General features: G+C 43.1%; 1 protein-coding gene across 1 annotated transcript; it reads right to left on the bottom strand.

Annotated features, from left to right (window-relative positions):
- Positions 1 to 290: 290 nt before the first annotated feature.
- Positions 291 to 3,697, bottom strand: LOC133906983 (bZIP transcription factor 29-like). Its single transcript, XM_062348949.1, has 4 exons — positions 2,729 to 3,697; positions 2,475 to 2,607; positions 2,299 to 2,383; positions 291 to 758 (listed from the first exon to the last, which is right to left on the bottom strand). The coding sequence occupies exons 1-4, from the start codon at positions 3,439 to 3,441 to the stop codon at positions 550 to 552; spliced, it is 1,140 nt and encodes a 379-aa protein (XP_062204933.1). The 5' UTR covers positions 3,442 to 3,697; the 3' UTR covers positions 291 to 549.
- Between the last annotated feature and the right edge of the window lie 13,174 nt (positions 3,698 to 16,871).

Here is a 16,871-nt window from a genome sequence, read left to right as displayed (position 1 = left end):
ACTCATATAAATACTCTTTGTTCCCTCTCTTAATTGATTCTTACACAGCTCATGCCGCTCCAGCAAATAGAAAAAAACCAACAAAGCTATGCTCATTTTTTCTTCGAGAAGAATTTGAGCTGTCTGCTCACCTCTAGTTCAACATTGCAACCTTCTCTCTGCGTTTCTAAAAGGATTTCGCCGGCCATACGATTTTCTGGCGGAGAACTCGAGAAGTCCTATCTTAAAAGAAAATGAGTTGAAAGCTACACAGAATACTCAAAATGAGTTGATAAATGACACTATAATACTACTACTACAAAAGAATCTCAATGCAGTACACTTTCACCAACTATAATAACTCCAGTGACAATCACGGTTCTGAAATGACGAAAAACATTCAGAAATATACGTACCGGCGGGGTGCTTTGCCCCCAACAAACGCAGGAAACTATCGACGAGACTAAAGTTCGAAACAAATGGGTCAGGAAACATAAAAATATCCAGATCATCTAAGTTTTCTGTGTGACGCGGTGCGCCAAGATGCGCTCTCCTGCATGGCTGAAACCATCACTTCGTCTCATGGTTCCTCGCCGCGCCATTCTGCTCGCGCTGCTCCAGCTGATAGAACGGTATCTGCTCACCCTGTTGCTGCTGCTTGGGCAGCTCGAGCATCTGGTTCTCGCAACGGAGCTGCATTTGCTGGGGTAGGTTGCTGAACGAGCTTGTCTCGCCAAGTTTCAGGCGCTGGACTTCAGCTGTCAGCGCCTCGTTCAGTGCTGTTCAGATAGAAACAAAAATGGTGGTCAGAACGAATCGGTTGCGTTCATGATTCATTCAAAACAAAACAAAAGGTTAGGTTCTTTACTAACATATATGATGCATATGTGGTACTAACTATAGTACATTTTTGAAATGGTGCTACTTGATTCTCCCACAACAGCGGAGTTTGAGCTTCCATATTAATCATTAGATAAGACACGCTAGAAAAAGAGACATATCATAGAAATTTTCACAAAAAGCAAAACGTACGACAATGATTTGGTGAACTCTAATCATCATTTACTACAATAGCTATTGGATCTAACATATTTCGAAATTACCTATATTTGTCATTATAAAAAAATTAACACAAAGTTCCCCAATACAAGCTTCTAAATTACACACCTCTACTATTTTTTAAAAAATAACCCAAAATACTCCAATACCTGCTTCTAAATTACCAACCTCTGCCATTAAAAAAAAACCAACCAAAAGAACCCAAACACCTGCTTATGAATTACCACATCTACCATTATAAACAAAATTAATCCAAAATGGAGATATCTTGCTTATGTTTTTCACCTAAACATTAGTTTATGTCTCTCACCTAAACATTAGTTTATGTCTCTCTCAATTATATCGTGGAGTTTGGAGACAAACTAAAAGGAAAGAAATATTATACCATGGATGGCCATACACATATTAACAAATATCGTAAACGTGAGAAAACAACAAGAAAAATAACTTTGCACAAGACTCTGATTCAATAAAGTAATATAGTAAGAAAATATGGTTTGTACATCAGTCACATCTAAATTCTAAATCATATGAATTTTATAAAGTTGTATTATTTATATATTTTTAAAAATATTTCTAGCCCGTACATGTGCAAGGGTTGATGAACTAGTGTGTTACTAACTATAGTACGTTTTAAAATGGTGCTACTTGATTCTCCCACAACAGCGGAGTTTTCAAATACCGAAGCAAATATAGGAAAGCATAATATAACTGCTGTTGTTGGATAGATAGTGCTAAAGACAATTGCTGCACTTGTAGTATCTAAAGACGGCCGGTCTCTTGTGACAGGGGTAGTGCCCATCAGCATCGTGACACGAACTAGGCAACGCGGAATCAGTTTGTATTAACAAATACTTCATTATTCTGGTTGATACGAGAATCCAAAACACGGCGACGTCGCCAATGTCTGACGAAGCCGCCGCGGAATTCGATTTCTCAGACACATTCTGATTGTTTCCTGCTACTATATTGCCTACGTGCTAGCAACTAACGGCATCAGAGAACAACGACTCCACTAAAAAACGAGCAAAATTGTACGGAGAATTGGTAAGCGTATCACAGACTACATGACGACGACTACGTGCCAAGTGCGGCATCCTGGACAACCGCGCCAATGCGGCGATCACGATGAACACTACGATCTTAGGAGCATATTGGAAGTTGAGGAGCACGAAAATGGATACTGAATTTGGAAATTTGAACCGAGTTTTTTTTTCTGAATTATGGAGATTTTCCATGGAAGCCGAGTTCATTGCTCACCGTCGCGCAGCTGCGCCTGCTGCTCCATGGCCTGCAGCCGGAACTTGAGCTCATTGTTCTGCGTGGCGAGCCCCGCCGAGTCGCGCTGCAACGAAGAGAACCAAAATTAAGCACAGAAAGCTCTGAATTTTTGAGCGATCAGGAACATTGCCTGTGAATGCAGTACATGCACATACCTGCAGAAGCGTGAGCTGCGCGGACAGAGTCGTGGCCTCCGTCTGCAGGATCTGCACCTTCTGCTCCAGCTCCGCAATGTACCGCATCCGCCGCTCCTTGGACCGCGCCGCCGACTGCCTGTTGGCGAGCACCCTGCGCAGATCACGCACAAGAACGAGCACGATGAGCAGCTCAGTTGCGGCGCGGCACGGCGTTGTGCGTTCTGAATTTCTGATTAAACTGACTCGCGCTTGTAATTTGTAACCAAAATTACCTTTTTACGCGCTTTGGGTCGGCGAGGGCCATCTCGGCAAGCTTCTTGTCGGCCATGATTCGCTTCATCTCGGCCGGGGTGAACTCGCCGCCGCCGAACTCCAGGCTGAACTTGCAGGGCTCCCCATTGGCCGAGAAGCTGAGCTTCCTCATGAGGTTGTCCATCGACAGACTCCTCGCGTGCCGAGCCACCGGTGGCGGGGCGGGCTCCCCGGCGGCATTCCTCTTGACGCCCTCCCTCTTCTTGCCCCAGAGAAGGAACTGACTGTCGGCGCCGTAGTCCTCGGACTCGTTCTCGCTGCTGTCGGCGCCGTTGGTGCGCATGCTGCTCCCGCGGCTGTCCCCGTCGGAGTTGTTCAGCCCGTCCATGCCCTCCATGCTCATGTACGCATTGAACAGGTCGTCGCCCGAGGTGCCGCCAACGGGGAGGCCCCAGCCGCCGGCCTCCATCTTGGGCGACGGCGGTGGCAGCGGCTGGAAGTACCCGAAAGGGACATCGCTGCGGGACCGGCGGTGCGCCTTGGGCGGCGGCAGCCCGCCCTGCCCCTGCGCGCGCGCCGCCACCGAGTCGTCCATGCACACGTCCGTTTGCACGGAGTGGGAGCCGGCCGGCGCGGGCGGCGTCGGCGGCAGCCCCGGCCGCTGCTTCTGGTGCTGCGCCGGAGGCACGGACGCCTGGACGTGGTGGTGCATCAGCGCATTCGTGGTGTTCATGTCTAGGAGGCAGGCCGTACCAGCCGTGCGCGCGCGCGGGAGCTTTGTGTGGATGTGGCGGTGGCGGTGGCGTTCGATCGGGTTTGTGTCGCGCGGTGCTCGACGCGGTTTGAAGGGTGGTATTTAATTGTTGCTTGCCGAAGGATGAAGAGCCTTTGCTGCCTTTTGGCAGGAGCCTGGCGTGGCGTGGGGTTGAAGCCCATATCTTTCTGGATTCCGCAGCGCGCCGGCAGCCGGAGCATCATCTTCGGTCTGCTCGCCCAGGGACTTGACGTGCTGCTTCATATGGTTTGGGAAGTAAAATATCTAAATAAAAGGTCCAAATAAAATAAAATAAATAAAAATTAAAAATAGGGTTAGAATATAAAAAATAAAGATCCATATCAAATATAGTCTTATAAAAACTAAATACCTAAATAAAGAGTCCATGTAAAATACAATTAATCAATAGCTAAAATTCATAATTAAATATAATAAAAATTTATTTGAGAGAAAAAAAGAGACACCATATTTGTTCTTAAAGCCACGAAATTACCACGTTAATAAAAAATGATCTAGACCCCTCATTATTATAAACATCTAACGGTCTAGGTTAAACCAAAGAGCTCATATCAAATATGATTAATAAATAGCTAAATTTGGAAAACAAAGAGTGCATATCAAATACGATTAATAAATACCTAAATTCGAAATTAAAAATTATGAAAAAATAGCAGTTTGATTTTCATACGGTTTGAAAAACAAAATATCTAAATAAAAGGTCCAAATAAAATAAAATAAATAATAATTAAATTAGGGATATAATATAAAAAATAAGGATCCATATCAAATATGGTCTTATAAAAAATCAAATTATTATTACAATTAAATACCTAAATAAAAAGTCCATTTAAAATATAATTAATCAATAGCTAAAATTCATAATAAGAAATAATAATTTTTTTCAAAAATCTTACTAAGATAATAGATTAAGAAGCACCGTGTAGCTTAAGATCGTCACATCAAACAGACAGACAAGGCACATCACGCAAGCAAGACAAGGCAAGGCAAACATATTCTAATTTTTGTTGGACTATCTACACCTAACGTATAATTTTGATAGTTGATCAAAACATATACGAATCGAACCAATACATGTATACGATTTAGGTACAAGTTTAAAACATAAATAATTTTCTTTTCCACTAACATAATTTTTATTTATTATTCTAATTTTATGCGCTTTGTAACTAAATGATACTAATCGTATAAAAAACTAAAGAGACTAATTTTTAATCAAATATTACCGTGATAAAATATTGCAGTGATGCTAACCATGTTATTAGTTTGGGCCATCTTGCTTGTTATATTAATATTTGAGGAGAAAATGAGCCACCACGTTCACTCTTAAGCCACAAAATTACCATGTTAATTGAAAAAAGAAAAGAATCCAGACAACTCATTATTATAAACATCTAACGGTCTAGGTAAAATTAAAGAATACATATTAATATGATTAATAGATAGCTAAATTCGAGATTAAAAATTATGGAAAATCAGTTATTCAATTTTCATACGGTTTAGGATGCAAAATATCTAAATAAAGAGTCCAAATAAAATAGATTCCAAATAAAATAAAATAAATAATAATTAAAATTAAGGTTAGATTCGAAAAAAAGAAGGATTCAGATCAAATATAGTCTTAGAAAAAAATAAATTATTATAAAAATTAAATACTAAATAAAAAGTCTATGTAAAATAGAATTAATCAAATGTTATTATAATAAAATATTACAGTGGACTATCTTGAAAACAGAGCTGTCATTGAAAAAACATAGCTGCGTGTAGTGTACACCGAACATTGTAATGCAGACTGTAGAAGCTCTGTACAGCAAACTCCATGGTGACATCTGACATGTCAGAATTGTACTCCCTCCGATGAATAATATATATCTCTCGGAGTACTAGGTTCTACAGCTGAAACGACAAGTGAACCTGACTGACTGGAGGGAGTATTTTTTTTTGTAGCAGTGCGCTGTAATTTGTAAAGATCACTGCCTTGGTTGTGAAGCGCTCGTCGGATCGGATCGACCACGCACTTGGCCATTACGCGCAGAGACGAGTTCTCAACCACCACTACTCACCGACGAGTAGATAAGTTCGTCGCGAATAAACTGTTCTTGCTCCTTTCCCCCCTGTTCACGAAGTGTTCCTCCAGAAAACACCTTGTTCGGCAGTGTTTCCTTGGTGCTCCTGAGCGACGCATCACGTGACATACTATTAGCATGCACATTGCCAAAAACGCCGGCCGATGGAGATGGAGCTGAAAAGAGGTAGATGCAAAGCATTTTTCTGACTTTCGCAAGGAATCCCGGCTTCAAGGCCCGGACAAATGGCACCTAACAACGATAGTCTCTGCGCAAAAGGCGATGGTTAAGCAAGTGGATTGCCATTCATTCACACCTCACGGTGCTAAACTTGTTCCGGGTCCGGGGAATGAGAATTTATGGTGCAAGACGCGTGCATGCCACATGCAACGCTCAGAAGCCCGAACGGAAGCGAACGAAGCCGGACGCTGGGTATGGAGGTACACACTACAGTGCAGAGTACAGTACTTCTATGGTTGCAAAGGCAGGACGTACCTCTAGAAGAAAAAAGTGCCTTTGGGAAACCGTGTGGAGCCCAATGCAAGCATGCAGGGACCTACATGAACAATGAGGATGCTCTGATTTCATCCATATCATCGTGACTTAACTCTAAATTGAAAAATATTGCATAACTAACCAAAAATATTGAACTAGTTATTGTATGATTAGCCAAAAAGACTCGATCATAGATTGAACGACTTTTGACTTCATATCAGAGGATCCTTCTTGACGCTACAACTAGTTAAAGACCTAAATGAACGAAGCTTATTCATGTCCCACAAGAAAAAAGAATCGACGCTTGTTCGTGTCACATGCAAGGTATCCTCGCGACCCTTTGGAGACAAATCGAGGTCTGTGCGCAGGACGGTGATACGTAGGCCGGGCGGACGCGAACAAAGTAGCAATCAAGCTCCCGGCACATGCCCGGAACGTCGTTTAGGGCTTTCAACCAGCTGGATGGTTCCTTGGATCGCCACGGATAACGGGTGGGCGGGTGGGGCACCAACGCGCCCTCCCCCGCGAATGGTGGTGCAAACCAACGAACAACAAGCCCAGAAGGCAAGGCACGACAGCGACGCCGGCACGCGGGCTTATCGGAGATCTCGGCTTATCGCCACAAATCAAGGCGGCGGATCCGAGGGCACGACGCGTCCCGGCCCGTCGATCGAGCCGGTGCGGTGTGCCTGTCGTCGCCGACAACTCCGGCCGCCGTATGTTTGCGTCGCCTGGCGTTCTGGGAGGCGGGCGTAGGGTACGACCCGATCGGCCGCCCCTCTCGTGAAGATTGAAGAAGAGCGCCCCTCACATGGAGGAGGACGACTCGGCGTACTGGCGCGGGGGCACGGACGTGACTCGTGACGGGCACGTACGTACGCCGGGTCGATCGACAGGTTACTGTTGGTCATTTCGGCGAACCACATGACTCTGATGTGCCCGTGTGTCGGCACAAGGGATCGGCCGTCGCGCAATGAGGTTTGTTTGTGGTTGACGCGTGCCGGTCCGCGGATTTTGTGGCGAAACGGTGAGCGATTCACGGGCTGTGTTTCCAGCGCGGCGACCTTTCATGCTCAGAGAAATTTCAGTCTTCGATCAACTGAGCAAAAGCCCTAGAATATGGGTCGCAAGGAGAAAGCCCACTTCAGATAGTTCGATCGGGCTCCGCTCCGGAGTGCTCTTCGACATCATTCCCTTCCTTACTTTGAAGGCCCGTGAATCTAAGCCCTTTTTTGTTTATTTCTTCCTCTTCTTCTTCTTTTATCTAAGTGCCTCTTGCGTAGATTCTTAGTAAAAAACCACACACAACCCATGGTATTTTCTTTTTTTTTATAGAGAACGAACTCTGTTTTTACTGAAAGCAATATAACAGTAAACATACATCAGATCGCTAGATGCAAAAGCAAAGTACCGAGAGGCACCCAAACCAGACTAAAGACCCTAGAACCACTGATAAGAAAGTTCCAGCTATAATCTCACTAGATACATTAAGCAAAAGACACATTAAACGGGCTAGGGCTCTAGAAGCATATATATACACAGTAGACATAATAAACAAGCTATAGCTCGACCACATCAGACTGGGTAAGATAGCTTGGCTGGAAGTTAGTGCACCACTCCATGAGATGATCAAGAGCCGGGTCAATCTTCTCCTTGTCCTCCTCCTTGAGCAGGATTTTTCAACTCTGCAAGTAAGAAAGATATTTGAAAAGAATATCAATCGGCTTGTTAGGGAAGGACTTTTCAATCACCATCTTGTTACGAGTACACCACATAGCCCAGCTAAGACTTGCAAAAAAGAAGAGACGCAATTTTACGGGTATATTCAGATTATTTACCAAATGACCAGGAACAAGGAAGGGACCTGGGTTGGTCCACCCAGCCAAAACACTCTCTGATCATATTCCATATGAATTTAGCAAGGACACACTGAAAGAAAATGTGTTCAACACTTTCATTTTTGCCGCATAGAGAACAACATTCGCTACCCTTCTAGCCTCTTTGTTTTAGCGAGGTTGCAGTTTGGAATCTATAGTTAAACATTTTCCAAAGAAAAACCTTAATCTTCTTAGGGATTTTGCATTTTCATATCCTCCCACCGATTCTGCTTCTTACCCCTCTATGAAGAATAAACCGTAAAGGGATTTAGTGGTGAAGCATCTGTACTTCTCCAAATCCCAATAGACTTCATCCTCCATTTCATCCAAATTAATGGAATTCATCAAAGCCTTCAACTCCTCATATCTCCCTAGTTCTAGGGGAGTCAAAGCTCTTCTAAAATTGATTCCAAAAGTGCCACCTTCGAAGCAATCGACCACCATGGATGATGTATTAGAGATCATTTTGATAGCTCAGGGAATTGATACTTAAGAGGGTATCCTGTATCCAGTTTTTGGTTCAAAATCTAGTCATTTTCATATTGTGAACCTTGTAAATAGCTCTCTATTGGAAAAAGTGTTTGACTTTGTGAAGCCCTTGCCAAAATTGAGAGGAGCTTTTATTCACACGAGAACATGGAGAGAGGTGAAAAAAAAGCAGCACACCATGTTCATGGCAAATAATTACTTGGTGGAGTCGTCGCAGGGAAGAAAACCATAGCATTCGATCGCTGTTAAGAATCCTTTTCACCATCGTGATTGACATGTGAATGAACGCAGTGGCACACGAATGCATGTCGCGGTAATGTACGTAGGAAGGAAGTTAATTCTGGACGATTGATCCATGGTGTCGGTAGGTGATCATGGTTGTCAGCTTTGTACATCTTTAGATGTAATGGGTGGAATATTTCTATTCTATTATTATAAAAGATTATCATGGTCGTGGATGACCACACAGATAGACAGTGGCAGACCCAGAACAAAAGTGATCAGATATCCCACTTGTTAGGTTAGAGATTTAGGTGTCTCACTTGTTAGGCTGGGGTGTCCTATCAGCCTGTTATATATGATGGATCATTAAAAAAAATGAAAAATTACCCGGTGTCATATGCACCCCTAACCTTGAACGTGGGTCCTCCCCTGCAGATAGATTGGTGCGAAGATGGCTCCATGTCTATGCACGGTGCCATGGTGGATCAACTGAAGCATTTCACAAAATCAACTATGCTAATCCATCCGTCTACAGAAAAGCTCGTTCCCCATCTACAGTAGCAAGAGGTGAATCGTCAGACGACTTTTGAGAACCGGCATCGATCTCACCGTGTCCCCTCCTTCGGTGGCTTCTTCAACACCGAAGAGGGTGAGGATCAGGTGGATCGACGTACGATGAAGCTTGTAGATTACTTAGGAGTTGCTAGTAGGCTTGGTACTTTTCCCGATGATGCCGTCGAAGATGAAGCCGTGCGGGGGAACAACGAGCACGTGTGGAGCAGGGCGTGGATCTTGCTACCCCGGACTCGGCAGGGTGCAGACGCTTGGCTTCTCTTCTCCCGCATCCTTGTGCTCTTCCACCGTTGCAGTCGTCGCTGGTTCTGCTGCGGCTACTACTGATGGGGTGTTGCCTACTTCTTGCTCAGGTGAGGTCGTTGTCTACGGTGAAGTCTTCGGTGAGGGCCATGAGAGGTTTTGTATGTGTATGTGTGATGCGTTTGACTGGTATGCTCTTCATCCCCTGTATGTTGTGTGTGTGTGTGTTTTTGGGTCGCCGGTTCTGCTGGTGGTGAGGTTTACTGGGCCTCTATCTTTGCCTTGGTCAGGTATGGAAGTGCCAGATCAAATTTTCCTCTACTTAGTTCGACTAGGAGGCTGCCGATGCTCCACATCATCTTCAGATGTGCCCCGACGTTGGCTACAAGGTGTTGCCACATGCAGTGATCAAAGGTTGGGGTCTTTTTGTCGGATTTGGTAGGAGAGTGAACTCCGATTTTGACGTTTTCCAGTGTTGCCATGCTTTTGCAACGACAGGGCGACCGCGAGAGTTGGCAAAGAAGAAAAAGTTTAGGACCTGCAAAACTCCCATGTGCAATTTGTTCTTTTGTTAGGGTCCTTTGCTTCACAATTTTATATAATCCCCACCCTTTTTGAAAAAAAAAAACTGAAGCACTTCACAGTACCCTATAGTTCTTGACCATGTTACACCAGTAGGACTGTAGGAGTATCACTTAAGCATAGAATCGTACACTCTGTATGCCAAAGCTACATCTTTTTTTATCTGGAAAGGGTGATAGCACATCGTTACTGTCATGTACACTGCATATAGCGCCAAGGCTCAAACGAGCTTCGATTCCTAGCCTTTTTGCCGCTTACGCCAAGGATCGTCCATATGCTTGCCACGCCCCTGCTTTCTGCACCAAACAAAGGAGACTGAAAAGGGCTTCCATTTTGTCAGGGAATAAACAGAAAAGTACATGCCAAGTGGACTTGTTGCTTGCATTAGGGTGTGATTGTTTGCTTTTATTTGGAGATTCTGCACGACAAATGTGTATAATCTTATAAAGAAGTGTTTTTATTTTTCTATAGCTACTGTTCTAGTTTGGTTCGATGGATGTAGGAGCTTCGCTCGTACAAATAGACTCATTTATCAGTGTCACAAAACTACCTTAATGTGAATAAACAATCATAATATCAATTTTTATATCTGCTTATACAACATCAGATTCGATTAACTAAACAGAAATTCAGCTCAACCTGTCTAAACAAATACAACTAACAAAACACTCTTCTTTTTAACAAATATAAATCCATCCAGTCTACTTGACTCCCAGTCTACATATACGGTATATATTGATAAAATCCTATACAAGTAATCAATTACATTAACCCAGCTATATATGCAGCAACATGTATCCACGGACACAAGCTAAGTAAACCTCCTGTGCTGTGGTGGCGCGCATTAACCAACTTGTGGTTGCCCAGTGCACTGCCGACGCCGATGGTGGGAGCGCAAGCGGGGCCTACCTGCGCCGACCGAACTCCCGAAACGCTGTCGCGCGCGACAGGCTCTGGAACGCGCGAGCGAACTCTCCAGTTGCCGGGTGCTGCACCGACCGTGCCGGGCACGGAGACAGACATGTGCATAGTTCGCCGTAGGTCGCCGTCCGTGCCCCGCTGGCTCGATCGCCGCCCCACTACTCTGGATCGGCTGGGTTGCAGCTAGCTATAGCATCCATCGATGCATATGTACATTATCATTGCGAGTCTGCGACCACGAGTCCGCGACGTATACCGTGGTAGATGTTTCCTCTCTCCGCCGGACTGATCCATGCATGGCTTGCAGTGGGAGGGGAAAATTATACTTAGGGTACAAGGAGGGGAAAATTATACTTAGTGTACGAGAACATATGATTTATTAATATCGTTTATTTGTGTTGAGATTCGTACTGAGTAGGTTGATGAAAAAAATTATAAAATAAAAAACAAAATTAACATATAAATAAATATCAGGTGAGAGAGATAATCTGTGCGTGCGTAAGGCCATACGGAATTGTATTTCCGGGTGCAGTAGCACGCTGAAACGGGGGACGCAATCGGAAGCCCAGGCGCCCCATTATACACGGGAGACAGGACCGATCAGCTCAGCTCTTTCGAGTAGTCACCCACCGCCGGCCGTTGGAGCCAAGCTTGCATGCATATTATCAGGCAACTAATTCTTATTTACACAATGCCACGTGTCTACTGGGCTTCAAGACTTAGATGTGGCAATGTACTCGATCAGCTACGTCAAATCTGGACCCCAATTCCTTCTTCTAATTGAGTACAGAGATTTGACTTATGGTGCATGCTCGATCACTACCATGACACTACATGATGTTTTGAGATCATCCAAGAGTGTCTTCGCAAAAAAAAAAAAAAAAGATGGGTCGTGGACCTGGAAGCGCAACGACTGAAAGCTTGTTCGGTTCTAGATAAACATCCAAAATAATTTAATGGCTACCATACTCTTTATTTAACTACATTGTTTGCTTTACTGAACAAAAGCATGCATTCTTCGTCAGGCTTATTAACCAAGGGCATGGCCTTCTTGGCGTGCTGTTGCAACTTTTGCAGTTTGCCGAGTGTTCGAATGGCATATGTTGTTCACACATACTGAAGTACATGCCTATTTTTCCTTTTGAAGGGCACTGACTGAAGTACATATCTGACACTGCATCTTGATCATTAAGCTAGTGAGCCGTGTCCTTAGGATAGGGAAAGCCACCGAATGAGTAATTAGTGTCGCGCTCCAGTGCGTCCGGCAGCACAGAGCAGTGTCCTCGGGATGAAATCGTCTCGAGGTTACACGATCATTAGCAGCAGCTCGAGACTGGCCGATCGAGAGCAACGCTTTCGCTTTTGACCTCCCCGAACAGTCGTCGGCAGAAAAAGGCCACAAGAACGACGCACGCCAGGCGAATAGGCCGTGCACTGCTGAGCTGATCTGTCGTCTGGTACTCTGGTGTGGTGACCCTTCGTATATACAGCTCTCAGGTTGTATAGCATTTCAGTTTTAAGCCCTTTAATTGATTCTATCAGTAATAATGAGCGAGAACAGATAATTCTACATGTGGCGATTCGCAAACAACATATGAACACAAATACAATGAGCAAATCATTTCAATTCATCAGGATTTTTATTTGGAAGAAAAGGTGGTGTCTTACTCAAGAATTTGACCAGCAATCGGTACGTTATACATATATGCGGTGATCTTGCTGGGTATGGAGTAATGCATTGTTTCTAGTAATCACCCTTCATCATGTCATACTATTCTATGTACATTGTTTCCTCTTGTGCCTTTTCCCTTTACATGTTCATTATACCGGTAGTTATAGTTGGATTCTGGTGTATAAAGCTATTAATGGAGTACACGTACAGTAAATTTCAAAAGCAACTAACAGTGACATGACATGAGTGCTTATGACTACACCAGTTATATTTATCAGTCATTGCTTTGATCTCATCATGACTGTCTGAAAGTGCACTCGTAATTTATCAGAGCTATATAGCAATGGCAGCACATGCAACTAACTATGCAAGACCAATCCCCTAGCCTGAAATTAATAAGCAAATTGCACATAAAAACAAGAAAATAATAGACACGCACAAGGTTAGTACTTAATCTCTCAAGTTCATTTACTCTTTCTCGCATCACTGTAAGCAACGAGACCTACAATGATATGTAGACAGGCTCAAAAAATTCATTCACACTACATACGATGAATGAATTGGCTATCGATCTGCTAGCTCTAGCTGTCTCCCTAAGGAGGCGGCATCATACTCGTTAGCAGCAAGCACATATTGAAAATTCCCAATGCATGAATGCCTACATCCAGATCAACTACGCTTTTATATGCAGTGTTGATTTCTTGATCGATCGATCGATACTTTCCAAAAACATTCTCGATCGATCCTTAACATGCGATCCTTGAAGGGAACAATGACGTTCTAAGAATGAGTGAATTAAAACATTTAAAATTAATTAGTTCTAAATACTTTATAAGACAAATCTATATCAATTTCTATCTAAATGTGCTTTTAGATTTATCACCACCTCTACTCTTCCGTTCAAAAGGTTTTGCAACTTATAGCTAATTCTATCAAATACTCTAGAAATGTAAATACACAAAGGTAAGTTGTAAGTATGTAAATGTAAAAACGTAAAGATGATAGGGAGAGCAATCTCGGCATAAAGGATTTTTATCTGGTTGTATCGATAGCATAAACGTCACCTCTAATCTGCGTTAGAGCAACCACCTAGTCTATAGCTCTTGGACGGCACCTGGTCATAGCCCTTGAGCCACCTAGGTCTCAAGTAGGTTGAGCCACCAAGCCACCAAAGTAAGATCTCATTACAAACCTCTTTTCTGGTTACTTGGCAACATCTTCACTTCGGAGCTTAAGCCACCAAGATAAGGGTCTCTGCGTCCCTGTACAAGAGTCTTGCTACCACTCACACCAAGTCGGATGGTCAACAAGCATAAGCCACAAAGGCTCATGGTGCCGGCGAGTTAACAAGACTCCAATATACCGACGTACTACTTGGTACAATGTAGGTTCACTTCTATCCACTACCTAGGTAGCAATATCTAGCAACAACTCTCTCTAAGCCTATTAGTATCAATCACTCTCTAATTTTGTACTTAATTATTTTGGATGATCACTTTAAGCACTTTAGTGGCTTGTATGCCTTCTCAATTGTATATAAGCTTCTTTGTACTTCAGCTCACTCAAATGCTTGAGTGGAGGGGGGTATTTATAGTCTCAAACCCGTGAACTAACCTTTGCTCCAATAGCTCTAACAAACTATGAACATTGAATGATCCGGTATCAATAGCAGTACAAACACCGGACCATCCGGTGTGTACAGCAATACAAACTAGCCATTGGAACTTCACTCAAACTTATTTGTCAACACCGGATATTCTGGTGTAACCTTTAGCTCCATCACCGGACTATCCGATGTGTATATTTGAGCCTGGTTGAGCCACTTCTCACTGTTCAATTATCTGGTGTGTATAACATTTCTGATCACCGAACTATCCTGTGTGTATATTTCTCACACTTCTAAAAACCTTCTAGAAAATCCTCCGTTGAAGTCTTTGGTGTATTCTTCTTTTCATCAACGGACCATCCGGCGTTGAAAAACTTGCTCATGAAAAATGCTCTGGTGTGTACTTCTCCTTAACACTGAATCATCATGTGTTGAACTACATAACCTCTTCTGAGACAAAATGCTCCGGTATGTGTACCAATCAGAGCACCGGATCATCTGGTGAGATTATTTTTATTAAGGCTTCTCCAATTAAATCAATCTTTATCCTGACTGCGATGGCTTTTTCATATATTGTATCAACGAGACATGCTAAGATATATATTTAACAAACATATTAGTTCCATCAACTATATTATTATTAATTACTAAAATCACATACGTACCTTAAAAAGAGACCTTGTTCACTATAATCCTACAGTTTCTTCAGAACTACATGTAGAGTTGGAAACTTGGAACAGTATGTGGCTTATCAGTGAATACTGGGGAAAGGAAAGATATGATCAAAAGGAAAGAAGAGGCCGGCCCCGGAAGACAATGTGACATCAGCTATAGGTGGACAAAAGGGTCCCCTAGGGCCCAGGGGGCTTCATTCCCCCAACCCACGCGCGAAGGAAAGGGAAGCAACCTCCGATCTTTCTCTATCTCCTTCGCTTCTCCCTCTACCTCTCCAATACAGGCTTTCTCTATCTCCTTTGCTTCTCTTCTTCTACACCTTTCCAATACAGGCTCAGCTCACACACTCACTCCCTCCTCTCTCACAGAAGCACTCCCTCTTCATGTCCCCAAACTGGTTAGCCTGAAGAAAATTAGTCTCTGTGTAGAGTATTTGATCTTATGAGGTGAATAAGCAGCAGGATCCATATTGTTTGATCTGTTCTTCTTGCATTTTTTTAAAACATTATCCTTGCAATTGGCTGGAGGTTGCGTGCATCTGTTTGTAATATATAAGAGATTCAGAGTTCTCTCCCTATCTTTCTCTCGCCCAGGTACGAAGATTATTAGAGATTTTTGATTTATTGGTCCGTTTCTGTCAGATCATTTTGCATTTTAGATCTAATTAATTAGTAGCAGTAGTCTATAGTCTTCCTTTCCTTTTTCCACTTCTTTGGTTGATCTCTTACTGGTTGGATACACACACACACACACGAGAGTTTTCTTGTAATACCAATGAGTCTACTTTCCTTGATGTTCATGTTGGTATGTCTATTATGAAAATATCTTCCAACTTTAGTATAGATTTATATGAAAAATATTGTTTCTTGAAACATCTTCAAAAGTATATATATCTGAAAATACAACGTTTCAAAATACACACCATAAAGTTTCAAGCACTAATATGTTTTTGAGAGGGTTCTTTAAAAATATGTTTTCTTGCTTGTAGATGGGTGGAGTGCTATAAATATTGCTGATCCAATTATATGTATTGCTCACAGTGAAGCTTTTTGTGTCAACTAAATCCCTTTCTAGACTTTCCTCCTAGGCACCAAGTGCAATGGTGTTTGTATGTATTTTATCTGACACACACACATGACATCCCGCGAGGGCCACAAAGACCAGAGCTCTGCCATGGAGTTCCTAGACAGAGAGGCAGAACGGTCAGAGGCCGTGCAATGAGCCAATTGTTGTGCCCGAGCTACTAACTTTATAGAGCTAGCCCTTCCTGTCTCCGGTGCAGCAGGCAGCAAAACCTGATCATCCAAAAGATGGCTTTCCCATCTTCTGCTGATCTCCATTTATATATATTCTCTCTCACTCCCATGCATCCAAGCAACAAGAGCGCATGCTCTCTGCATGACGCATTGCAAATGCCATCCTTTTTTTTGTACTGGAATCCAAACAGCGTCATAATTTGCAATGGCATTTTGCTGGCATATTTCTAGCAAATCCTCCTATTCAAAGTTTCAAACCGTGGTATACTTTTTCTTCAGAAACTCTGAAACGTATGTTAAACAAGCAGCCCATCTCTACGGATTTATGATTGGGAAATAACACTGATTTCTGCATCCAGATTACTAAACACTGGTCCATGGTGCTGTGGCAGCTATCATTCCCTGCTGACTACGGCCAATATGCTACTGATCGTGACCTCGACACTATCATTCACTGCCTGCAACATTGCTGCGTATTGGCCCGGTCTGCTGCGCGCTCAGGCTTTACCGAACTCTGTACTAAAAATACTGTAATGTTCAGGCTTCACCGTACTGACTGACCTAGAAACCAGAAAAGAAAATTTAGCCCAGCATGGCGCCTGCGTTAAACTTTTCCAAAAGCACAGAAACCCAAACTTACTCATCTGCACATCTACATATTGCATAGTAGTTCACAACCAACCAGTAGTCGTC

Source organism: Phragmites australis, chromosome 24, assembly GCF_958298935.1.
Source record: "Phragmites australis chromosome 24, lpPhrAust1.1, whole genome shotgun sequence".
NCBI classification, from domain to species: domain Eukaryota; kingdom Viridiplantae; phylum Streptophyta; class Magnoliopsida; order Poales; family Poaceae; genus Phragmites; species Phragmites australis.
Note: the sequence above shows the minus strand (reverse complement) of the source record. Positions and strands in the feature narration are given on the sequence as shown.

What these genes read in the sequence shown, in the direction of transcription:
- LOC133906983 (XM_062348949.1), bottom strand. Translation starts at nt 3,441, where the DNA reads ATGAACACCACGAATGCGCTGATGCACCACCACGTCCAGGCGTCCGTG. An exon ending in GACCCAAAGCGCGTAAAAAG is followed by an intron (nt 2,608 to 2,728) that starts GTAATTTTGGTT and finishes TGATCTGCGCAG; the next exon opens with GGTGCTCGCCAACAGGCAGT. An exon ending in CGCAGCTCACGCTTCTGCAG is followed by an intron (nt 2,384 to 2,474) that starts GTATGTGCATGT and finishes TCTTCGTTGCAG; the next exon opens with CGCGACTCGGCGGGGCTCGC.